We start from the raw sequence: 27,719 nt of genomic DNA, 5'->3' as shown, positions 1-27,719 counted from the left end.
AGCATCATTATTCATTTACTATTGTAAAATCAGGTAGTGCATATTTAAGAATTAAATATCATGTCAAATACAAACACTGACAAACACTGGCACTGCTCTGCTCTTAAGCACAGATGATATTGTAGAGCTCATGTTTGGTGAATGCAATGATGTTGCCACTATATTATACTCAGAGAAATAGTGCTGTGTCTACTCTCAAACTATTGATCTTGTTCATTTATTCCAAGTCATAGTAATACAACATCACAGAATTTAAAAATGTTCAAAATTTGTTTGGTTGTGTATGTATCATGTGTGAAATTCTGATTCATTTATAAAATAGAAAGTTATGGTATGTATAGTACAGATATAACAGAAAAAGAAAACATGTTTTATTGTTGGGTTCCAGCCATGTGATACTTATGTATTTCATACATTGAAACTTACTTATTGATATTTGATGTGGCTACCTACGTAGTCTTCCACTATCTCTCCCCCTATGGTCTAATCAGGTGAGTCTCCAAGATTTTTTCATTTTTCTTCCTTTTCAAATTCCCAAATCTATTCCAAGTCCTACTTTTGGTGCCCCAATCTAGTTTGGCCACTACCACCTTCGATCCAATCAGTGTCTAGGCTACTACAATGATAAATACCATTTACCAAAATTAAATCAAGACAAGCTGAACAATTTAAATAGACCTATAATTCGTGAGGAAATAGAAGCTGTCACAAAAAACCTCCCAACCCAAAAAAAAAAAAAAAAAAAAAAAAGCCCAGGACCAGATACTTCCAAGAAGAGCTGATACCTATATTCCTTAATGTGTTTCACATGATAGAAACAGAAGAGTCATTGCCAAATTCTTTTTATGAAGCCACAGTCACCCTGATTCCAAAACCACACAAAGACCCAACTAAGAAAGAGAATTACAGACCAATCTCACTCATGAACTTCGATGCAAAAATTCTCAATAAAATTCTGGCAAACAGAATCCAACAACACATCAAAAAATTAACCATTACAATAAAGCAAGCTACATCCCAGAGATGCAGGGCTGGTTTAACATATGAAAATATCAATATAATCCATCATATAAATAAACTGAAAGAAAAAAATCATATGTTCATTTTATTAGATACCGAAAAAGCATTTGACAAAATTCAACACCCCTTTATGATAAAGGCCTTGGAGAGATTAGGGATACAAAGTTCATATCTAAATATAATAAAAGCAATATATATCAAGCCAACAGCTAATATCAAATTAAATGGAGAGAAACTCAAAGCCATGCCACTAAAATCAGGAACAAGACAAGGCTGTCCACTCTCACCATATCTCTTCAGCATAGTGCTTGACGTTTTAGCAATAGCAATAAGGCAATATAAGGAGATCAAGGGGATTTGAATTGGAAAGGAAGAAGTCAAACTTTCATTATTTGCAGATGATATGATAGTATACATAAACGACACCCGAAACTCTACCAAAGAACTCCTACAGCTGATAAATACCTTCAGTGATGTGGCAGGTTACAAGATCAACTCAAAAAAATCAGTAGCCCTCCTATACACAAAGGATGGAGAAGCAGAGAGGGAAATCAGAGAAACTTCACCTTTCATGATGGCCACAAATAGCATAAAGTATCTTGGGGTAACTCTAACCAAGGAAGTGAAAGATCTATTTGACAAGAACTTTAAGACACTGAAAAAAGAAATTGAAGAGGACACCAGAAAATGGAAGGATCTCCCATGCTCTTGGATTGGGAGGATCAACATAGTAAAAATGGCAATTCTACCAAAGGCAATCTATAAATTCAATGCAATCCCCATCAAAATCCCAATAAAATTCTTCACAGACCTTGAGAGGACAATAATCAACTTTATATGGAAAAACAAAAAACACAGGATACCCAAAACAGTCCTATACAATAAAGAAACTTCTGGAGGCATTACCATCCCTGACTTCAAACTCTATTACACAGCTACAGTAATGGAAACAGCTTGGTACTGGCATAAAAACAGAGAACTTGACCAAAGGAATTGAATAGAAGACCTGGATATTAACCTACAAACCTATGAGCACCTGATTTTCGATAAAGGAGCTAAAAGTATACAATAAAAGAAAAAAAAGCATCTTCAACAAATGGTGCTGGAAAAACTGGATATCACCCTATAGAAGAATGAAAATAGATCCACATCTATCACCATGCACAAAACTCAAGTCCAAATGGATTAAAGACCTCAATATCAATCTGACCACACTGAACCTGATAGAAGAGAAAGTGGGAAGTAGACTGCAACACATGGGCACAGGAAACCATTTCCTACATATAACCCCAGTAGCACAGACAATAAAGGCAACATTGAATAAATGGGACCTCCTGAAACTGAGAAGCTTTTGTAAAGCAAAGGATACTATCATTAAGACAAAAAGGCATCCTGCTGAATGGGAGAAGATCTTCACCAACCCCGCATCAGACAAAGGTCTGATCTCCAAAATATATAAAGAACTCAAGAAACTAGACTTTAAAATTCTAGTTAACCCAATTAAAAAATGGGGTACTGCAAAAAGAGGAACATGGGATGTACTCACTCATAATCGGTTTCTAGCCATAAGTAAAAGACATTAAGCATATAATGTGCGATCCTATAGAAGTTAAATAAGAAAGTGAACCCAAAGAAAATCATATAGTCATCCGCATGGAGAGGGGGAAGTAGACAAGATTGCAGGGCAAAAAATGGGAACTTGCGGGTGAGGTGGCATGGGGCAAAGGGGAAATGGGATGAGAAATATGAGAAGGGGAGGATGGGAGGAGCTCGGGGGATTGGGATGGTTGGGATATAGGAAGGATGGATACGGGAGCAGCGAAGTATATATCCTATCTAAGGGAGCCATCTTAGGGTTGGCAAGAGACTTGACTCTAGAGGGGTTCGCAGGTGTCCAGGAATATGTCCCCAGCTGGTACCTTGGGCAACTAAGGAGAGGGAACCTGAAATGACCCTATCCTATACTGATGAATATCTTGCATATCACCTTAGAACCTTCATCTGGCGATGGATCAAGGTAGAGACAGAGTCTCAATTTGGAGCAACGGTCTGAGCTCTTAAGGTCCAAATGAGGAGCAGAAGGAGGGAGAACAAGAGCAAAAAATCAGGACCACGAGGGATGCACCCACCCACTGTGACAGTGGAACTGATTTATTAGGAGCCCACCAAGACCAGCTGGTCTGGGACTGAATAAGCATGGGTTGATTCCGGACTCTCTGAGCATGGCGGTCAACGAAGACTGATGAGAAGCCAAGGACAATGGCACTAGGTTTCAATCCTAATACATGAACTGGCTTTGTGGGAGCTTAGCCTGTTTAGAAGCTCACCTTCCTGGACGTAGATAGAAGACCTTCGTCTTCCCGCAGGGCAGAGAATTTGGACTGCTCTTCAGTATCGAGAGGGAGGGGGAATGGTGTGGGGGGAGGAGAAGAGGAGTGGGGATAGGGGGAGGGGAGTGGGGGGAGGGGGCAATATTTGGGAGGAGGGGAGGGAAATGGGAAACGGGGAGCAGGTGGAAATTTTAATTAAAAAAGAATAAAAAATAAAAAAAAAAAAAAAAAAAAAAAAAAAAAAAAAAAAAAACAACATTTGAAATGTACATGTTAACACTACCTGGTGTGATGGTGTGGTACAGGACCGTAATTCTAGCTCCTAGGAAGTGGAGACAGAAGGGTCAAGAGTTCAAGGTCATCCTCAGTTATTTTGTGTATTTAAGAGCAGTCTGATGGGCAGAAGATCTTATCTCAAAAGGTTAGGGAGTTAGCTGGCTGGCCCAGCTGGCTGGGAGGGGGAGGCGCTCACTACCAAGCCTAGCAACCCAAGTTCCACTTCTAGGACCCAGGCAGTGAAGGGAAAAAACTGAGTCCAGCAAGTTATATTTAGGAAGTGGTCTCCTGTGCCTATACGTTCAAGGCTACTTCCTGTTTTCTCATCAGCAGGGTTCAATGCTGCTGGATTTATGTTAAGGTCTTTGACTTGAGTTTTGTGCATGGGGATAGATGTGGATCTATTTGCATTCTTTTACAGGTTGACATCCAGTTGTGCCAGAACCATTTGTTGAAGATGGATTTTTTCTATTGTATAATTTTACTTTCTTTGTCAAAAATCAGGTGTTCATAGGTATATGGATCTATATCAGGGTTTTCTTTTCAATTTTATTGGTCCACCTGTTTTTATGCCAATACCAAGCTGTTTTTATTACTGTAACTCTGTAATGAAGCTTGATGTCAGGGATGGTAATTCCTCCAGAAAAAAAAAAAAAAAAAAAAAAAAACAAAAAAATGGGGTACTGAACTGAACAGAGAATTCTCAACAGAAGAAGTTCAAATGGCCAAGAGACATTTAAAGTCATGTTCAACTTCTTTAGTGATCAGGGAAATGCAAATCAAAACAACTTTGAGATCTAAAACCTGTCAGAAAGGCTAAAATCAAAAACACCAATGATAGCTTTATGCTGGAGAGGATGTTGTGTAAGGGGAACACTCATCCATTGCTGGTGGGAATGTAAACTTGTGCAACCATTTTGGAAATCAGTGTGGCAGTTTCTCAGGAAATTCGGGACCAACCTACCTCAGGATCCAGCAATTCCACTCTTGGGAATATATCCAAGACATGCCCAATCATACTACAAAATCATTTGCTCACCCATGTTCATAGCAGCATTATTTGTAATAGCAAGCACCTGAAAACAACCTAGATGCCCCTCAATGAAAGAATGGATAAACAAAGAGTGGAATATATACACATTAGAGTACTACTAAGCAGTAAAGAACAATGACATCTTGAATTTTGTATGCAAATGAATGGAAATAGAAAACACTATCCTGAGTGAGACAACCCAGACCCAAAAAGATGAATCTGGTATGTACTCACTCATTTGTGGACTCTAGCCATATACCAAGGTCATTAAACCCATAATTCACAAGCCCAGAGATGTCAAATAACAAGGTGAACCCAAAGAAAACCATATATAGATCCTCCCGGATATTGAAAGCAAGCAAGATTTCCTGGCAAAAGCTGTGAGCATGGGGGTGGGGGTGAGTTTGGGAAGAAAAGGGGAGAGGGAAGGGAGAAGGGAAGGACTGGCAAGAGCTTGGGAGAGTGGGAGGGTGGAGATAGAAGAAGGGTGGATATAGGAGCAGGGAAGAAGGTATCTACAGCAAGGGATCCATTTTAGGGTTGGCAAGAGACTTGGCTCTAGAGGGGATCCTACATGTCCACGGGATGTCTCCACCTAGGTCCTTGGACAGCAGAGGAAAAGGGCCTGAACTGTCCTTGCCCCACTATCATGCTGATTATTATCTCAACCACCATAGAATATTTGTACGGTGACAGATGGAGATAGAGACAGAGACCCTCATCAGAGCAACAGACTGAGCTCCCAAGGTCCAGTTGAAAGGCAGAAGGAGGGAGAAGATGAGCAAAGAAGTCAGGACCGCAAGGGGTTGGTCTACCAACTGAGGCAGTGTGCCTCTTCTAATGGGAGTTCACCAAATCCAACTGGACCGAGTCTGAATGAGCATGTGATCAAACCAGACTCTCTGATTATGGCTGACAATGGAGGTTGACTAAGAAGCCATTGATAAAGGCACATGGACTTGTTTTGTTCTGGCTTTATGGGACCCTAGTCTATATGGATGCACAACTCCCTAGGCCTGGATATAAGGGGGAGGGCCTTGGACTTCCCACAGGGCAGGATTCCTGGCCCTTTTTCAAGCAGGGTGGGAGAGGCAGGAGGGGGTGTGGGGGAGTGGGAGGGGATTGGGAGGAGGGAAGGAAGTGTAAATAATTGAATGGAAAAATAAAAATTTAAAAACATAACTTCATGAAGATGATAGAGGTCCTTAAAGGAAAAATAAAAAAATCCTTAAAGACGTAGAAGAAAAGAAAGAAATTGGAGGAAATCAACAAATTCCTTAAAGAAAGTAAAGAAAGCCAAAAAGATCCCCCCACACACACAAAAGAACCAAAGCCCCACAATCAAACAAGTGAAGCAAATGGTTCAAGACTTGAAAACTGAAATAGAAGCAATAAAGAAAATACAAATCGAGGTAATTCTGGAAATGGTAAATCTGGGTAAAAGTTCAGGACTGTAGATAGATGTAAGCATAACCAACAGAGTGCAAGAGATGGAAGAGAGAATCTCAGGTGTTGAAGATACTATTGTTGGGGGGAGCTGCGGGCTGTGTCCCTGCCGCCCCAGCTCCTGGTCGCCTAGCTAACTTATGCCCCAAAATAACAACACACAAACTGTATTCATTTAAACACTGCTTGGCCCATTTCTATTCATGTGTGTAGCACCCCAAGGTGCACTTACCAGGAAGATTCTAGCCTACATCCATCCTGGGTCAGAGCTTCATCGCATCTGCTCTGGAGAGGAGAGCATGGCGTCTGTCTCTCAGAGGAGCTGCCCTGCATCTGAGCTCACTTCCTCTTCCTTCCAGCATTCTGTTCTGTTTACTCCACCCACCTATGTTCTAACCTATGAGGGCCAAGCAGTTTCTTTATTTTTAACCAATGACCTTCCTCCATCATACTATAGCAGAAATAGATTCATTGATAAAATAACATTAAATTACAAATGTTGAAGATACTATAAAGGAAATAGATTCATTAGTCAAAGAAAATGTTAAAGTCAAGGAATTCTTGACACAACATATTTAAAAAATCTGGGACACCATGAAAATACCAAACCTAAGAATAATAGGGGTAGAAGGAGAAGTCCAGCTCAAAGGCACAGAAAATATATTCAAAAAAATCAATGAAGAAAACTTGCCCAACCGAAAGAAGGACATGCCTATCAATATACAAGAAGGTTACTTAACACCAAATAGACTGTACCAAAAAAATGTCCCCTCGCAATATAATAATCAAAATACAAAATATACAGTATAAAGAAAAAATATTAAGAGCTGTGATGAAAAATGATCAAGTAACATATAAAGGCAGACCTATCAGAATTACATTCAACTTCTCAATAGAAACTCTTAAAGCCAGAATGTCTTAGATAGATGTTCTGCAAACACAAAGAGATCATAGATGGCAGCCCAAACTACTATACCCATCAATACTTTCAGTCCCCATAGATGGAAAAAACAAGATATTCTATGACAAACCAGATTAAACACTACCTCTCCACAAATCTACCCTTTCAGAAAGTATTAGAGAGAAAATTCCAAGCCAGGAACGTGAGCTACATTGAACTAAATGTAGAGAAACTCAAGTTGATTCCACTAAAATCATGGTTGTCCATTCTATCCATATCTATTGAATATAGTACTTGAAGTTATAGCTAGAGGAATAAGACCAAAAAGGAGATCAAGTGGATACAAATTGGAAAGGAACAAGGCAAACTTCCACTATTTGCAAATATTCAGTAGCCCTCCTATATACAGACAATAATTTGAATGAGAAAGAAATCAGAGAAATATCACCATTCACAATCACCACAAACAACATAAAATATTTTGGGGTAACTCTAACTAAACAAGTGAAAAACCTATATTATGAAAACTTTACGTGTTTGAGGAAATAAATTGAATTAGATATTAGAAAATGGAAAGATCTCCTATGATCTTGGATAGGGAGAATCTATATGCTAAAAATGTCAAGCTTACCAAAGGCTATCAATAGATTCAATGCAGTCCCCATCAAAATTCCAGTACATTTCTTTGCAGACAAAGAAATTATTCAAATTTGTATGGAAAAACAAAAAGAAAGACAGGGAATATTTCAAACAATACTGTACAATGGAGAGACTTCGAGAGGCATAACCATTCCTGACTTTAAGCTGTACTATAGAGCTATAGTAATGAAAATATCTTGGTATTTGCACAAAAGCCGGCAGGTGGATTAATGGAATTGAATCATACTAAGCCACAAACATATGCTCACCTGAAGGGGAGGATGGGGGGGGAACCTGGAGGAATGGGATGGTTGGGATAAAGGAAGGGTGGATATGGGAGCAGAGAAATGTATATCCTAATTAAGGGAGCCATCTTAGGGTTGGCAAGAGACTTGACTCTAGAGGGGCTCGCAGGTGTCCAGGGAGATGTCCCCAGCTAGTACCTTGGGCAACTGAGGAGAGGGAACCTGAAATGACCCTATCCTATAGCCATACTGATGAATATCTTGCATATCACCATAGAACCTTCATTTGGCAATGGATCGAGATAGAGACAGAGACCCACATTGGAGCACCGGACTGAGCTCTTAAGGTCCAAATGAGGAGCACAAGGAGGGAGAACATGAGCAAGGAAGTCAGGACCACGAGGGGTGCACCCACCCACTGTGACAGTGGAACTGATCTATTGGGAGCCCACCAAGGCCAGCTGGACTGGGACTGAATAAGCATGGGATGAAACCGGACTCTCTGAACATGGCGGAAAATGAAGGCTGATGAGAGCCAAGGACAATGGCACTAGGTTTCGATCCTAATGCATGAACTGGCTTTGTGGGAGCCTAGCCTGTTTGGAGGCTCACTTTCCTGGACCTGGATAGAAGTGGGAGGACCTTGGACTTCCTGCAGGGCAGGGAATCTGGGCTGTTCTTCAGTCTCCAGAGGGAAGGGGAATGGAGTGGGGGGGAGGAGTGAGGAGTGGGGAGAGGGGGAGGGGTGAGGAGTGGGGAGAGGGGGAGGGATGAGGAGTGGAAAGAGGGGGAGGGGAGTGGGGAAAGGGGGAGGGAAATAGGAAATGGGGAGGAGGCGGAAATTTTTTTCAACAACTAAAAAAAAATTTTAAAAAATTAAAAAAAATTTAAAGAATAAAAGAAAAAAACATATGCTCACCTAATTTTTGACAAAGAAGGTAAAATTATACAATGGTAAAAAGAAAGCATCTTCAATAAATGGTTCTGGCATAACTGGATTCCAACATGTTGGAGAATGCAAATATATACTTATTTATTGCCATGCACAAAACTCAAGTCCAAATGGATCAAAGATTACAACATAATGTAGCCTCACGGAACCTCGTAAAAGAGAAACTGGGAAGTAGCTTTTGAATGTATTGCAACATGAAACTACTTTCTGATTATAATACCAGTAGCACAGACACTGAGAGCAACAATAAATTAATCAGACTTGCTGAAACCAAGAAGCTTTTGTAAGGTAAAGGACACAGTCAATAAGACAAAATGGCAGCCTATGGAATGGGAAAATTTTTCTCCTACCCCACATCTGAAAGAGGACTAATCTCTAAAATACTTAAAGAACTCAAAGAACTAGACATCAAAATACCAAATAATTCAATCAAAAAATTGGGTACAGACCTAAGCAGAAGTCTCAACAGAGGAATCCTAAAGAACCAAAAGGCACTTAAGGAATTAATCAACATCATTAGCCATCAGGGATATGTAAATCAAAACAATTCTGAGATACCATCTTGCACTTCTCAGAATGACTAAAATCAAAAACACTAATGAAATAGTCAGACTCTGGAGAAAATGTGGATACCCCTCAACCGAAGAATGGATAACGAAATTGTGGTACATATACACAATTGAGTACTACTCCACAGCAGTAAACAAAACTCAACAACTAAACAGTGACATCTTGACATTTGCAGATAAATGAATGAAAAGAAAGAAAAATGCCTTCTTGAGTTAGGTAACCCAGATACAGACAGACAAACACAGTATGTACTCACTCATAATTGGATTTTAACATAAAGCAGAGGACAACCAGCCTACAGTCTACAACCCCAGAGAATTCAGGAACAAGAAGGCCCCAAGAGAGACATACATGAGTCTCCTTGGAAAGGCAAAATACACAAGATCTCCTGAGTGAATTGGAAGTTTGTGCAGGAGGGTTAAAGGTGTAAGGACAGTGTAGAGGGGGAAAGAGGACAGAGAGAGGAGAATATGAAGGATCAGGAAGATTGAGCTGAGGAAAGGACAGAGAAGAAGAGAAAGAAAAAGAGATGTCTTCAAAGAGGGATGGGTTAAAAACAAACCTGGCATTAGGGAAATTCCCAGGAATCTACAAGGATGACTTCAGTTAAGAATCTAACCAACAGTGAAGAGGATGCCTCAACTGTTTCCCCCAATTATCAGATTGATGACTACCTTTATTGTTATCATAGAACCTACATCCAGTAACTGGTGGAAGCAGATGCAGAGATCCACAACAAAGCACTGGGCCAAGCTCCTGAAATCTAGTTGTAGAGACAGGGGATAAATACCATGAGCAAAGAGGTCAAGACCATGATGGGGAAACTCACAGAAACAGCTAACCTGAACTAGTGGGAGCTCACTGACTCTAGACTGATAAGTGGGGAACCTACACATGACTGAAGTAGGCCCTCCAAATGTGGGTGACAGTTATATGGCATGGGTAGTTTGTGGAACTACTAACATTGGAAACCGTATTTATCCCTAGTGCATGAAGTAGCTTTTTGGACCCTGTTCCCTATGGAGGAATACCTTGCTCAGCCTAGTCACGGGGGGAAGGTCTTGGTCCTGCCTCAAATGAAGCAACAGACTTTGATTAGTCCCCATGGGAGGCCTTCTCCGAGGAGTAGATGGAGGTGGGGTGTGAGAATTAGGGGGGGGAGTGAGAGGAGGGAAGGGAGGGGGAACTGAGTTTGGTATATAAAATAAGATTGTTTTAAAAATAAAAATAATTCTAATACTAAAAAAATGGAAAAACAGAAAGAAGAATATACAAACCCAGGTGATGGTAATACATTATAAAATCAAAGTAGATATCAATGAAATGGCAAAAAAGAAAACAATAGGAAGAATTAGCTAACCTAATATCTGACTCTTTGATGAGATAAACCATAAGGACAGACACTTGGCTCAAGTAACCTAAAGAAAGAAACAGAGGACTTAATTTAAAAGAATCATAAATGGCAAAAAAAGAAACATTACAGCAAATATGAAAGAAGCTCAGAATATTGTTAGAAAATATTTATTTATTTTGTAAAAAAGAAAGCAAAACATATTTTTTATTTTACATACCAATTCCAGTTCCCACTCCCTCTCCTCCTCCCATTCCTTCTACCTTCTCCTTCACGAGACCCTCCATCAGCTCCCCAGCGAGGGTAAGGCATATTACTCTGAGGAAGTACCAAGGCCCTCTCCACTATATCCAGGCTGAGCAAGGTATCCATCCAAAAAGAATGGATTCCAAAAACCCAGAATGAGCAGTAGGAAAAAATTCTAGTGCCACTGACAGTGGCCCCATAGTCTGCCCCAGTTATACAACTGTAACCCACATTCTGAGGGTCTAGCTTGGTCCTATGTTGGTTCCTTCACTGTCCAGCTGGAGTTGGTGAGCTCCCATTAGCTGTGGTAAACTTTTTCAGTGGCTATCCTCATCATGGTCTTGATCTCTTTGTTCATCATGGTCTTGATCTCTTTGTTCATATTCTCACTCCTTCCACTATTTAATTGGAGTTTGGGAGATCAGCCCAGTGCTTCACTGTAGGCAGGGAATGCTCTTTTCTTTCCCGGATGCCCAGACCCAAATAATCACACAGAAACTATATTAATTACAACACTTCTTTGCCAATGACTTGGGCATATTTCTAGCTTGCTCTTACATCTTGAATTAACCCATTTCTATTAACCTGTGTATAGCTATAAGATGCGTGGTTTACTGGTAAGGTTCTCTGGTGTCTGTCTTCTTTGGCAACTACATGACATCTCTCTGACTCTGCCTTCTTTCTCACAGCATTCAGTTTAGTTTTCCAGCCTAGCTTTATTCTCCCTTCACAAGCCAAAGCAATTTCTTTATTAACCAATGATAATAAAACACATTCATGAATGCAGAGGGGTATCCCACATTATCTTCCCTTTCCTGACTAAATAAAAAGGAATATTTTAACTTTAGCATAGAAAAATTAGATATAACTAAACATGTTTAAAGCAAGAATTATAGTAACAGTAGTAATATATACTTTATCTTTTATCATAACTAAAGCAAACTATAACTATAACCACCTCTCTGCCCTCCATCAAAGACACCAGAAGGATATAATATTACCTAAGTAAACAGAAAGTAAGCAACTTCCACAAACTCTAGAATTGAAAAAGACATATTGCTGTCTGGACAGTCAACCAAAGTTCCTATTTAACATTGACTAATCCATCTTTAGCCTACAGGCCCATAGTATCTGGCAGACTTTTCCATGAAACATGAAATTTCAAAGACAGTTCCACCTATATTGGCAGTTTGTCAGTCACCTTCTTCTCTGTCCTGTAGAATGTCTGGCAGATTCTTTAATGAAGCAGTACTCTGCTGCAGGTCTCTGCCCCTGTCAACATCAGTTGCTAAATTAAGGTGCTATGGTGACATTTAAGATAGTCATCAATCTGACTACAAGGCAAGGTCAGTTCAGGCACCCTCTCCACTATTGCTTAGGGTCTTAGCTGGGGTCATCCTTGTGGATTCCTGGGAATTTCTCTAGTGCCAGATTATTTGCTATCTACATATTGGCTCCCTCAACAAAAATAGCTCTTTCCTTGCTTTCTGTCTCTGTTTTTCCCCCATCCTGACTATTCTATTACCTAAATTATTCTCCCCTTTCTTCTTCTCCTCTTCTCCTCCCCTTCTTCCTTCCCTTCTTTCCCCATCCCCATGCTTCCATTTTTTTCCAGGAGATCTTGGTAAGAGAATATTTTAAAAAAGAAAAGAAAATGTGTATTTTAGTAAGTGTGTAAACCTTCATGAAATGGATAAGTTTCTACCTTTGGCCATGCCATAAAAATTAAAACATTAAGTCAAGAAGCTAAACAAACCCATAACACACAGGAGATTGAACTAGTAACAAAAGTCTTCCAGCTATATAAATATTAGGACCTCATGAATTCAGAGCAGAATTTCACCAGAGATTCAAAGAAGATGTGCAGTCAATCCTACTTAAAATATTAAAATAATAGAAAGAGAAGAATAATTTCTAAGTTCCATTAGAAAGCCGTTTCATCCTAATACCAAAACCAGGTACTGACACAACAAAAAAGAAAACCATGCACCATTATTTCTTATAAATGTAGGCTCATAAAACTCAATAAAATTCTTGCAAATAGAATACAGATTTACAACAGAACTATTGTATAATACGACTAAAGTGGCTTTTTTTTGACATAGAGCAGTGGTTCAACATAGTTAATTCAATAAATGTAAAACCCACATAAATGGATGTATAAAATATTAGATGTTCATGTGACAAATGCATGACAAAATAAAACTGCCTTTATCATAAATTTTCTATACAATAGACAGAACATACACCAACAAAATAAACACTATATATAAGAAACTCACAGTCAACACCATTCTCAATAAAGAAAAACTTAAATCAATTCCACTTAAGTGAGGAATTAATCAGTTATATCTACCACTACCACTCCTTTTCATTAGTGTGCTCTAAATTTTAGCTGGAGCAATAAGTCAAGGCAAGTAAATTAAAGGAATAAAAATAGAGAAAGAATTCAAACTATCTCTATTTGCTGTTTATAAATACTATGCATTAGTGAATCAAAAAAGTCTACCACAAAAATTCTTCAAGTGATCAGCAAATGCAACTATGTGGCAGAATACTGAATCAACCTACATAATCAATGTCCTTTCTATATATAAAGAACAAACATAGAAAGGAGAATCTGGACACACTACCACTCACAATTCCATGAAATAAAGTACGTTAGTTAGGAATAAATCTAAGCAAGGACACAAAGGAATTTGACAAGAGAACATAAAAACTCCAAAGAAACTGGGAAATGCATAAAAAAATAAAAAGATATCCCATTTGAAGATTACAGGTAGGTAGAATTAACTTAATGAAAAATATTGCACAAAAATCTATTTATAAATTCAATAGACACTCAATCAAAAATTCTGATATTATTCTATGCAGACAGGAAAAATATTATACCAAGACTCAATACAATAAGGCAACCCAAAATAATATTGGATGAAAAAGCACCATGGTATAGGAATTACTATTCTGAATTTAAAGTTATATCACAGTGCTGTGTTAAATAATAACAACATAAACAACCACAAAATTATATGACATAGGCAGAAAATAATCTGTAGACCAATGCAGAAACATATCCAAGACCCAACTTGAGCACATGTTAGCTCAATCATTTAATACTCAGTAAGTTACACCAAAAGCATAAGTTTGAAAATGGAAAGCATTATGAAGATATTTTGTTGAAAAAACTGGAGGTCCACAAGTAGAACAATGAAGCTAAACCCACACTTATCACCTTCACAAATTCTAACTCCAAAAGGATCAAAGACCTAAGCCTGAAACCTCTAAAACTGAAACTCTTAGAATAAAACATAGGCAAAATCCTCTATGATCTAGTTTTAGTTAAAAAAAAAAACTTTAATGAATAGCCTTCATTTGCCCAAGAATTAAGGCTAAGAACAGCCAAGTAGGACTTCATGAAACTAAAAGCCTCTGCTACAGTCAAAGAAGCAATCAACTGAGTGGAGAGAAACCCCTCAGAATGGGAGACATTCTTTGCCAGGTATATATCTGACAGTGAAAATACAGAGAGCTGAAAAACAAAAAACGAAAAACAAACAAACAAACCCAAAGAGTTAAAAAGTCAAGTGTATAAGAAAAATGACCCTGGAGTGACATATACCTTTAATCTCAACCCTCAGGGGGTGGGGACAGAGGCAAGCACATCTCTGTGAGTTCGACATCAGTCTGGTCCACAAGAACTAGTTCCAGGACAGGCTCTACTGCTACAGAGAAACTCTGTCTTGAAACACGAGAGAGAGAGAGAGAGAGAGAGAGAGAGAGAGAGAGAGAGAGAGAGAGAGAGAGAGGATCCTAGGATCTGAACAGTGAATTTCCACTGAAATAAAATGGATAAGAAATATTTCAAAATATGTTGCCAACTTTAGCAATATAGAAACATGAATAAAAACAACATTCAGATTTTTCATCCTACCTGAGCCAAAACAGCAAAGATCCACAGAACAGCCAAGAAGTGTTTGAGTTGACCCAGAGGAAAAGGAAACACTATTTAACTTATGCTGGGCCTGTAACTGGTTTAGATAGACACTTTGGAAATCAGAATGGGGAATTTCATAAAGCTAAAATTAATTCTGTCATATGACCACTCCTTGGCATATGTTCATATGACATGCCATCGTATTCCACAGGTATTTGCTTTGCATGTGCAATGCTGCTTTGGTTCACAGTATTTAGGAAATAGAAAAAACCTAAGTGATCTGGTTCTGACAAGTGGGTAATAAAATTGTTATACATATATACCATTGAATACCATTTATCTGTAAAGGTAAATGAAATCATAAACTTTATGGGTAGGTGGGTGGAACCAGAAAAGATCATGAAAAATTGAGTCATGAAAGCCCAACACAGAAAGACAAATGTCACATGTACTTTCTTATCTGAGGTGCCTAGCTCCAAATATTCAGGTGTGAGTTCATGTCCTAGAGAAACTGCAGAGGATAGGAAAATAAGCAGGACAACTTCAGGAGCTGGAGGAACAACAGAATGGGATAGTGGGGAACAAATAACATGAAACAGGAAAGGCAAAAGATGGAGATTCTAAATATAGAGGGAAGAGGCAGATAAATACAATTGAAGTGAGTAAGAGAGTGAAATAACAATAAGGATGTCTGGAGAGTATATATGTGACCTGAAAGGAAAAATGGGACAGGGGTGAAAGGCATGCAAATAAAGAAGAATGGAGGTGTTAAATCATCAATAAAAATGTCTAAGAACCCACAAAGAATCATAATATCACCATTTCCTGAAAATCACACCTAGAATAGAGTTAATCCTCTTTACACCTTACATATAGTTTTAGTAAACTTTTCTTTTCTGGGCTTTTCCTTTCAAGAGCAGACGACATATACAAATCCAGTAGCAGACATGAGAAGCTTTCTTTAAAGGTGTTGGCTAGGGTTGATAAAGGGACAACCAAAGCCTATAGCCTATTGCTATTGCCTTTGTTTATCCTCCAGAGTTGAAAAGTGAGTCCCTATTGCTGAACACAGCATGGACTTCAGAACTAGTGTCCAGAGACCCTTGAGGTAGCTCTGCTATAAATGTCCTGTCCCTGAGGATTAGCTTTCAAGATTCCGGAAGACATCATGTAAGCTTTCAAAAGATGGAGACAATAAACAGTGCTATTCTTCTATGATAACTATGAACCATATCAATGACCAGCATAACACAAAGCCCTAAAGGTACAGTAGTGGCAGGCATACCTTGACAGTAATCAGCAGCTCTGTAAATTGGACTCAAGACTCACTGAACAATAAGGAAACCATTCCTCTGACCAAAACATAAGTACTTGGTGCTAGTGAAGTCATGGTTATTGGGGGAGAATCTACAACCACTATTTTACTAAACCAGCATAATCTCTAACAACAATATGTAAACATTTATCCTGATACCCACAGATAGTTGTAATCTTCACCATCTAGCAAGAAAATTTCTCTTTACAACATATGACAATATTACATTTCAGACAAAATGCAGAGATGTAGAGGGCATCTCCTTTAGATAAATCTGCAAAGCCATTCCAAAATCAAAGGCTCAGTGAACATTACAGACTAGGGGTTAGAAGAATGATAAGAATTAGAGGCTCAGGGTATTTCCTGTGAGATTGTATTTCCTAATAATATCAGAGGCTAAACTGTTAAGTCCTACCAACATGACTGCCTAAGTATGTGAACCTGAGCAGAGACAGCAGCAACATACTTGCCATGTGGTCAGGAGAATAACCCCAAGGACCCAACCCTTCACAAAAATCAGGATGCAACTAAGAAATGTTGAGAGGGGGATAAATGGTTTTCCCATGAGAAGAGCACACTAATTGGTCATCAATAACAAAATGGTAAGCCCTAGAAACATGTATGCAAGTAATGTCATATAAAATAATCCAGCTATATTTAGCATATATATTTAGTACAAGCATATATATATATATATATATATACACATATATATGTATACAATCTGCAAAAAGAGTGCATAATTGTGAAAGCAAGCAATGAGGATATATGGGATGTTTCACATTGAGGAAAAGGAAAGAGAAATGCAACTACATCACAATTTCAAGATTAAAAGAACAGGAAACACAACATAATGTTTGATGTAGCAAATACTCCAAGAATAAGGGCAGGTATTAGTATGATAATACTTCTTTTGAGAAAAGAGCTTACCATGTAATCTTGATGACTGGAGTGTGACCACTAAATACATGTCAAGGTCAAAGAAAATGACAGAGCTCCACAATGAGGTCTTTTCACTTCCACATGCAAGCTGGGGCACACACACACACACACACACGATCACTCACACATAAAGCAATATGTACACAGTAATATGAAAAAACAGTTATTTTTAATAATCTTTTCTTTGCCTGAATATATCTAAAAGTAATTATATATTTCAAATTATCCTACCAATACAATGGTGAGAGTCACATAGCATTCTGCAAAGAATTTAGTTATGATAACATTAGCTTTTAGAAAATTAATGAATATTAACCTCTCCCTTTCAGTTGTTGAGGTATTCTATTTTTTTACATTCTATTTTTTTACATAGTTGCTAAAGTGTTGGTGTTATTGAAGTCAATAAGAGTAGATTGTCATCATTAATTGAATTTTGTATTTTACTTTCCCAAATTTTCTTTATAATATCTTTCATTATTCAAATTGAAATATAATTACCTCATTACCCTTCTAATTATTCTCTAATCTCTGTCCTGGACCCAAGTTGGTCTTGTTTTCTATTATATTTATTCCTCTTTATTATTATTTGTTGATTTGCACATGAATGTGTGTGTGTGTATTATTAAATATCACCTGTTCAGACCATATAATATTAGCTGTGTATATGATCTCAGGGCTGCCAACAACACTGGACAAAGATCTACAGGCAATTGTACCTTCCCTTACAAAGACTTGTTTGTCATACTGTTTGATTTTCCAAATGATAATTATTAGTGTAGTAAACTTAATTCTATGTGTGGTACATTTAGAAAATAGTCCCACATGAAATTATCCTGGGTGTACCTTCAGCTAATAATCATTGATAAGTTCAGAAAATAATAACTGGATTTATTTATTCAAGAAATACAGTGTTAGTATGGTCATACGCACAACTCACACAGCCTGGGCAATCAACAGCAAGTATCACTTCAATAGCTGAGATGAAACTACCATATAATAAAAGGCATTTTTTTTGAAGTAGTGATGTAGAGAACACAATAACTTGAGTGCTGCCACTCAGATTTTCACACATTGGTGCATCAGCAGTGATTACTAGTGAATGTGTGGATGAGTGAAAGAGACATGGAGAACAGTGCTGCACGATGACACCATCGTTCCTTATTAGCTTTCTTCTTCTACTTATGCAGTTTGAGGAAATGGATTAATTTTCTACCTGTCTGGTTGGAAATGTGCCCTTCTGGACAAACCATACAAGAAAAACAGCATATCGGTCTTTCTTCCTCTAGAATTTTCCAGAAACCTGGAACACAGCTCTGTGTACATACAGATTGAGGACTCTGAAGACAAAACAGAAAACCTGGTCATAAACTTGCATATCAGTCACAGGTTTAAACTATTTTTAAGCTAAATAATTTAAACTGCAAGTATACTATGAAAGTTGTACATATTTACGAGGTACTGTGTAATTTTCTTATAGGAGAATAGTGTGTAGAGTTGAAGTTAGGACACTTCCCATTGGTAAATGTTCAAAGTTTCTTTAAGGTGACAAACTATGACTCACTTATGCTAGCTTTTTTAAAATGTGTAGAACATCCATATATCCTCTCCTGTGAGACAGCAAGCTGGAACTTCTACTTTGTGTGAATTATGCAACAGTTGAATTGTCAGAGATACAGAAAGATACCCTGTCACTCTTTTTTAAAACAGTTTTTAGTTTTTAATGAACTTGTAAACAAAAATCTCTCATTTCAAAATAAGAACAAAATCCTAGATCATATAGATGTTTACAGTGATTACATTTATCTAAGCAACACACATACATGTTCAGTTGTAAGACAGTAACTAAATTTGTGACAAATATGCTTTTATAATAGCAAGAACATTATAGAGTTAATGCAGAGTCCTAAGGATAATCTAGTAGTCGCTATGTTTTTTTTTTCTTAAGTCTTCACTTTAGATGCTGTTATTTCTAGCACAGGTAAGCAGGCAGAGTCTTTCAAATGTTCAAACACTGGAATCTTTGGTCGCTACCATATCAGCTGGCTTGCAAACAAGAAGCCAGCCTTTTAAAGAATATTTTACCCAGCAATCTTGTCTACTTTCAATATCCAGGAGGATAACTATATGCTTTTCTTTGGGTTCACCTTCTTATTTAGCTTTTCTAGGATTGCGAATTATAGGCTCAATGTCCTATATTTATGGCTAAAAACCAATTATGAGTGAGTACATCCCATGCTCATCTTTTTGGGTCTGGGTTACCTCACTCAGGATAGTGTTTTCTATTTCCATCCATTTGCATGCAAAATTCAAGAAGTCATTGTTTTTTACCGCTGAGTAGTACTCTAATATGTATATATTCAACACTTTCTTCATCCATTCTTCCATTGAAGGACATCTAGGTTGTTTCCAGGTTCTGGCTATTACAAATAATGCTGCTATGAACATAGTTGAACAAATACTTTTGTAGTATGGTAGGGCATCTCTTGGGTGTATTCCCAAGAGTGGTATTGCTGGGTCCTGGGGTAGGTTGATCCCAAATTTCCTGAGACCGCCACACTGCTTTCCATAGTGGTTGCACAAGTTTGCATTCCCACCAGCAATGGATGAGTGTGCCTTTTACTTCGCATCCTCTCCAGCAAAGGCTATCATTGGTGTTTTCGATTTTAGCCATTCTGACAGGTGTAAGATGATATCTCAAAGTTGTTTTGATTTGCATTTCCCTGATCACTAAGGAGGTTGAGCATGACCTTAAGTGTCTTTTGGCCATTTGAACTTCTTCTGTTGAGAATTCTTTGTTCAGTTCAGTGCCCCATTTTTTAATTGGGTTAATTACCATTTTAAAGTCTAGTTTCTTGAGTTCTTTATATATTTTGGAGATCAGACCTTTGTCTATTGCAGGGTTGGTGAAGATCTTCTCCCAGTCAGTGGGTTGCCTTTTTGTCTTAGTGACAGTGTCCTTTGCTTTACAGAATCTTCTCAGTTTCAGGAGGTCCCATTTATTCAATGTTGCCCTTAATGTCTGTGCTGCTGGGGTTATATGTAGGAAGTGGTCTCCTGTGCCCATATGCTTTCTCTTCTATCAGGTTCAGTGTGTTCAGACTGATATTGAGGTCTTTAATCCATTTGGACTTGAGTTTTGTTCATGATGATAGATATGGATCTATTTTCATTCTTCTACAGGTTGACAACCTGGATATTGGAAGTAGGCAAGATTGCTGTGACAAATTGGCAACTGGGGGTGGGGTGGGATGGGGGAAAGGGGAGATGGGGATAGACAAGTGAGAAGGGGAGGATGGGGAGAGCTTGGGGGAATGGGATGGTTGGGATAATGGAAGGATGGATATGGGAGCAGGCAAGTATATATCCTAATTAAGGGAGCCATTTTAGGGTTGGCAAGAGCCTTGACTCTAGAGGGGTTCCCAGGTGTCTAGAGAGATGTCCCCAACTAGGTCCTTGGGCAGCTGAGGAGAGAGAGCCTTGAAATGGCCCAATCCTATAGCCATACTAATGCATATCTTGCATATCACCATAGAACCTTCATCTGGTGATAGATGGAGATAGAGACAGAGACCCACATTGGAGCAATGGACTGAGCTCCCAAGGTCCAAATGAGGAGCAGAAGGAAGGAGAACATGATCAAGGAAGTCAAGACCCCGAGGGGGGGGGCACCCACCCACTGAGACGGTGAGGCTGATCTATTGGGAACTCACCAAGGCCAGCTGGACTGGGACTGAAAAAGCATGGGATAAAACCAGACTCTCTGAATATGGTGAACAATGAAGGCTGCTGAGAAGCCAAGGACAATGGCACTGGGTTTTGATCCTATTGCATGTACTGGTTTTGTGGGAGCCTAGCCTGTTTTGATACTCACCTTCCTAGACCTGAATGGAAGGGTGAGGACCTTGGACTGCCCACAGGGCGGGGAACCCTGACTGCTCTTAGGACTGAAGAGGGAGGGGGAGGGGAGTGGAGCATGGGGAGAGGGGGAGGGGGAGGGAAAAAGGAGGCAGGGAGGAGGCAGAAATTTTTAATAATAATAATAAAAAGAATGTTTTAAGTTAACAACTTGCAAACCCCAGGGATGGAAAGCCCTAAGAACACACAGTTGTGAACATTCACAACCATCACAACTGGCTGAAGACTGTTCATGCCGTTCTTCTGAAAAGAGATCTCAAAAGCAGTATAGTTCAAAATAAAAGGTTTTAAACAAAAGAATTGGCATATGCACAATTTCTCCACCAATTCTTTACACCATATAAATGGTTGCCCACAACCATTGGCTAGTGTACATATGAACTAAAAGTCTAGTTTGGGGAGAAACAAAACTCCTCCAATCATCTGTTCTGCTGCTTCTCTTCCTCAATTCTTTTGGTTCTGTCTTTTGCTTCCCTAGCTTGTGGTCAAAACCATTCCCTCTGATTCACATTTCGCATGAAAGAGTGTTTGGCCATTGATGGCTATCACAGCTTCTGCTGGCTCCACACGTATTGATACTCTATAGACACTGAAACACTATCCATTACTGTGACTTTTACCCTTGACTCCTAATGCTCAGAATAATGCCATGTTCTTTTCTTTGAAATGTTAGTGATAATATTGCTTAGCATTTTCTTCAATTGTCTTATTTAACCACATTAATCATACTAACCACTATACTTCTATCACAACTTTAGTTTATTAATATTTTTAATTTTTGTATATTCAAGCATATGTTTCTATTCTTCCCTTAGACATGTGTCTTGCCATGATTTAGACACAGTTTCTGTCTCATAAATATCTATGTATTAATAGGTATGTGGGGCTAGAGATCTGGCTCAGTAGTTACGAATCTATATATGTTCCACAGAGAAACCTGAGTTCAGCTCCCAGCGCACAAATTAAGTAGCTCATAAAAATCACTTATGAAGATGATTTGTAAAAAAAAATCCATAATTTCTTCTTTATGAAAACTATGGACATGTTATCTTAAAAGGATGGATTTAATGGGGTGGTGATGGCATATGTCTTTAATCTCAGCACTTATGAGACAGAGGCAGGTGGATCTCTGTGAGTTTGAGATCAGCCTGTTCTACAAGAGCTAGTTCCAAAACCGGCTCCAAAGCTACAGAGAAACCCTGTTTTGAAAACAAAAACAGCAAAAGAGGGCTGTATTGAGCATCATCATGCATATATAAAAATGTGTATAAGTATACACATGATTGTGTGCCCATGTGTGTGACTTCACACAGAAACACCCAGACACATACCTCTCTATATAGCACTTACTGCTGTCTAGACCAGCTTCAAGAAGCACAAGTCTTTGAAGGAATCCATGGAGTCAGTGATGTTAACCTTTTCTATCTGAGAGGGGTTAGGGAAAAAGGCACTCACAAGCTCTCTTGATGTTTTTCTTCTTTATTCCTTCTCTTATTTATTGTTTTTCTTAATTTTCTCTCTCCTATCTCATGTTGTTTTACAGAACTTATATCCCAACAGAATCTTCCAGGCAGTGCAAGAATCAAGACAGTTACATTCCACTTTTTAAGTGAATGGTTATAGGTAAAACATACTTTTCATCTCCCTCACATGATTGAACATTTTATGTATTACAGAGAAAAAGCAAATCATCCCAAGAACCCACATACATTCATACTCAAGCAACTTGTTACAGATTAAGCAGGCAGAAACCAAGGTGTTTTAGTCAGGTCTTTTACTATCAGGCTGTATTTTGTAGTTACAAATAGAGGGCCAATTACTTTATTACTTATCTTGAAAAAAATTTTATAAGAAATCTTAAAGAAATTAGAAATGAAAACTTATAGAGGGGGCTGGAGAGATGGCTCAGGGGTTAAGAGCATTGTCTGCTATTCCAAAGGTCTTGAGTTCAATTCCCAGCAACCACATGGTGGCTCACAACCATCTGTAATGAGATCGGGTGCCCTCTTCTGGCCTGCAGAGATAATTGTATACTAAATAAATAAATATTAAAAAAAACTTATAGATATAAAAAAGAATCAGTCAGCTCTACCTAAACTCTTTAGGATATATAAAGATGTTGGAATAATGTTTTTGCATCAGTACATTGAGGACAGAAATGTGTATAAGTAATTCATAACCATCACCTTTGGTCATCAACAAAACCTAAAAAGTAGAGTATGTCAGCCAGTAATAATTGGGTTGCTTTGTTCTTGCTCCCTGACATTAAAGAGTTCCACATTCAACTATTCCACTGTGTGCCTTTCAAAAACTTTAAATTGTCATCTTGGGGTTTTTACCTCAAAGTTATTAACAAAAAAATCTTAATCTAACTTTATTATTTTTAAAGCTTTGTTTCAGCTGTGATGCACTTCAAGACCTATGAACATCTCCCAATATTAAGGTTAAAATTATTTAAACTACCTGGGCTATTGGGACTCAATTGCTAGTCACTAACATGAACTACAATCCGTGCAGCTCCTTAGGTGAGACTCACAGACCCTGGCTGTGAAACATATCCTTGTATTTATTTTAATTCATCAAAACTCTGTATAAGTTATTATTATTATTATTATTATTATTATTATTATTATTATTATTATCACATTAGACAGTAAAGCTTAGGGAGGGGTAATCTTCTTGACAGTCCACAGGTAAAAGTGCCCACTAGAACAGGTGGTTTCCAAAAAATAAACACACTATATTACAGGCAGTAGAGATTTCTTACATCTGCTCACATCATGCTAGATACCAGAGAAAGAGTAGCAGCAAACATGTATATGCATAGCAGAAGTAAAAGTCATTTCAGTGTCTGTAGTCCCATGGCCTTGCCTAAATGAGATTGGCCCATCAGAGGATTCACTTCTGGTGAACTGACACCTGGAACTTCAACTGAAACTCTCTGCTCCTCTGGCATGGGCAATGGCAAGTTACAAATAGTGACTTATTCATTTATTGCAACATGAATGAACACACACAAATTCAAATTCAATTCAAACTAATAACCACAGGAATTAGTTAAAAATATGTGAGTGCTTGTATGTCTATGTACAGGTACATATACAAGTATATGCATAAATACCAAGGTCAAACTCAAAAGACTGATTTAATTCTAAACTAAAGACATGAAATAGATCTAAAGAGATGGGTCAGTATTTAATATGCTTGCCACATAAGTATGAGGTCCTGAATTTGCTCATACAGAAGGGTAGTATAGAAAATTTAGGCACAGAACTTTATGGCTATAATCTCAATATGGTGGTCATAAAGATAGGGAGAAAGCACGGGGCACACTTCTCCAGAGTACAGTTAAATCAGAGATCAGGGAGCTCAGTTACAGATTCTGTTTATAATAAAATGGAGAAAAACGGAGGAAGGTAATCAATGCTGACTGTCCCCACAATTGACACATACACTAACATGTAAGCACATTCATACAGTACACAGCAGAACTAAGAACTTCGAATATAAACATCACTTGAAATTTCAAAGAGACATCACACAACCAATTCTCATAACTCTTCAGATACTTCTTGACATATTAATGACTGAAATTTTGCCAGACCTGATTGAAGTTGCTTGGCCATTTGATCAGAACTTCATTGATGAACAAGCCTTGATCTTGTAGACTTTTGGAGACAAACTCTCCTACTTTAACTAGAAATGAAAAATGATTAGCATTTCTCCTAATGTTTTGTATATCATAATTTTCCATATGATTCTTGCTCTCATCAAAGCAAATCTGGTCTCCAGCAGTGTTTGTAAATTGGATTTTCCTCAGAAATGGATGAAGCTGGAGAGAGAAATCATCTGGATATGAATGGTGCATACAAATTTCTCACTGATGGTCCCTAAGAGCAATCCTTTCTCTCTTCCTACTCTGACTTTCTGTATGAAGAAGCTTCATTTGAATAATTGTCTCCAAGTTCTTGCAATAAGATGAACTTTTCTCTCCATGAAATTAATGTAGGAGCAGCTGAACCCGAATATGGTACACATATGTGTGTATGATTGGGTATGTAAATATACATGTAGATATAAAGAGTATCATGATGTGATAATATTAGCAGCTGTTTATGCAAAGCTCCAAGTTCATAAAAATATATATTAAATGTACAGAAATTTTGTGTGTCTTTATACTTCAGGAAAAAGAAAATAGACCCCCTGTCTGCCTCCATTCCTTTTTGATTTAATTTGGATCACAGCATTTGACTTTCAACTTTGATATGAACAATATTGGAGACAAAATTAAAATCCAAATGTTACATGCTATAGCTAAATTTAAAAAATAATTTCTTTGTAGTTTTAGATTTGTTTAGTTTGGTTTATGAGTTTCCTTACTTCATATATGTATGTGTACTACACATGTGACTGATGGCACTGGAGGACAGAAGATGGTGCTGGATCTCCTGGAAATGGAAATAATGCAACCCTGTTATGTAGATACTAGGAACTGAAACTGGATCTTCTTAATTGCAGCAAGTATGTCTAACCACTTAGCCGTCTCTGACCCCTATATTTGTTCTAGTTTTATTTCTGTGTAATGCCTATAGGTATTTATATATATCAATGGCATCCCTGATGCCTGAAAAGGACAGAAGATAGTGTCATTTTTTTTTACTTCTGGAATTACAGACAGTTGTAAGGTATCATGGATGCTAACAAGCAAGTTTGGTTTCTCTGGAAGAGAAAGCAAGTCCTTCTTACCACTGAGTCATCCCTTCAACATGATTTAATTATATATTTAAATTAACACTGCGGGTTAATTCTTCAAATTCTGACATTCAATGTTGTGTTATTATCTAATAACCTATTTGAAAGTGAACATCAAGGATCATAAGTATAAGTGAGTCTTAAGTTTGAATAAGGGTGTCTTAAAGCCAACCATATTCACTTATTAATAGCAATGAAGGTGTGGCCTCAGTTTACCCTATCTCAGGAGTGGGTTGGAGTTGGGGGTTGGAGATGAAAAAGGGAAACTGTTGCTGGTATGTAAAATGAATTAAAAAAATTAAAAAGAAAATGTTTAGAATAATTCCCAAAGAGCTAATTAAAATAAAATAATCAAAGAAGGCAAAACAGAGTAAATAATCTCCAAAGAGCAACTACTTTCTCAGCTACTTTTGAGTTTATGGCAGACTATTTTTATTTCCCATAAGACTTTCTTCCTATACTCTTGGGTCTTTAAATGAAAATTGCATTTATATGAATTAGTCGATGTTAGAGATTGTCCCTGTGTTTCAATCTGATTATTAAACTTGCCAAATTTAATGTTACTTGCTTTTGGATATCTTACAAAATTTCACCTCATAACTAGGAAAAAATTTGTTAAAATATGTACAAATTTAATATCTTGAACTCAAAACAACCAACTCCAAAATGATGCACCATAATTACAGACACAAACACACCCATTGTAAAAGAACATCTTTCCATTTTATCTAATCTTTTAAGTATAAACTGAGAATATTCTAGCCGGGCGGTGGTGGAGCACGCCTTTAATCCTAGCACTTGGGAGGCAGAGGCAGGCGGATCTCTGTGAGTTCGAGACCAGCCTGGTCTACAAGAGCTAGTTCCAGGACAGGCTCCAAAACCACAGAGAAACCCTGTCTCGAAAAAACCAAAAAAAAAAAAAAAAAAAAGCTGAGAATATTCTGTGTGTTTGACCTCAGTGAATGACCTTCTAACAATGTAGGTTCCCAATGCTTCCCTTGCTTATTAGGTAGGCTTACCTGCCAAGGCAGAAGCCAGTCCTGGTTTGCATCTTTGTGAGGTGCTATTTCTGTTTTCTTCAAAAGCGCTTTATGGAGAGCATGGGCCACTGCATACACTGCATTCCATATGGAAAAACTGAGATCAGAAGTGACCATCACAGCAATTTTCTCTTGCTTATTCTTTAGGGATAGATTCAGTGGGCAGGGTTTTTCATTTCCAGATAGCAAAAGAGGAGGTGAGCAATAAAAATTGTTAACCCAGAATTTATGGAAGTAAAGATCACCTGGGTACTGGGATGGTGTAAGTGACTCAAGAAAGTATTTGAAGCCAGGGATATTTCTCTTCTTTGAAAATGAGAAGCTTCCTTCAAAAGAGTTCATCAACTCATTCGGCTTATTGAAATCAGATTCTAAGTAAACTAAATGGGGTTTTGCCATGATCCACACCTTTCCTCTGATTGACATGATTCCATTTTGAATGCATAAAAGCTCTAATTCATTCATATCACCATAGAATACATTTACATTAACTTGTATATATTGAATGAAATTTACCAATCCAATCACAGACAACTGAAACTTCCAATTAGTTGGGATTATTTTTGTAAAGGCCACACAAATACCTTCTGATACCATCTCTGCTTTCAAGTCTGAGAGGAACTCCTTGCCTTTCAGATCATCAGACACAAAGATACCCACCCACTTCCAGCCAAAATGCAGCAATAAAGAGATCACCCCTTGGGTAAGAGCTGTGTCTTTATGAGATATCTGGTAAAGGCATGGGAATGTATCTTTGTCACTTAGAAAAGAATCAAACATTCCATATGTGACCTAAGGAAGTAAAACAAAAA

General features: G+C 37.9%; 1 protein-coding gene across 1 annotated transcript in view; it reads right to left on the bottom strand.

Annotated features, from left to right (window-relative positions):
- The window catches only part of LOC130871347 (vomeronasal type-2 receptor 26-like), a 49,522-nt gene that overhangs the window by 5,847 nt on the left and 15,956 nt on the right, over nt 1-27,719 (bottom strand). The window contains exons 3-5 of the mRNA XM_057764694.1: nt 26,887-27,699; nt 24,720-24,947; nt 18,414-18,537 (exon numbers count right to left, since the gene is read on the bottom strand). Coding sequence (XP_057620677.1) covers nt 18,414-18,537; nt 24,720-24,947; nt 26,887-27,699 — 1,165 coding nt within the window. The remainder of the gene's footprint in view (nt 1-18,413; nt 18,538-24,719; nt 24,948-26,886; nt 27,700-27,719) is intronic.

Source organism: Chionomys nivalis, chromosome 3 (assembly GCF_950005125.1).
Source record: "Chionomys nivalis chromosome 3, mChiNiv1.1, whole genome shotgun sequence".
Classification (NCBI taxonomy): Eukaryota; Metazoa; Chordata; class Mammalia; order Rodentia; family Cricetidae; genus Chionomys; species Chionomys nivalis.
Note: the sequence above shows the minus strand (reverse complement) of the source record. Positions and strands in the feature narration are given on the sequence as shown.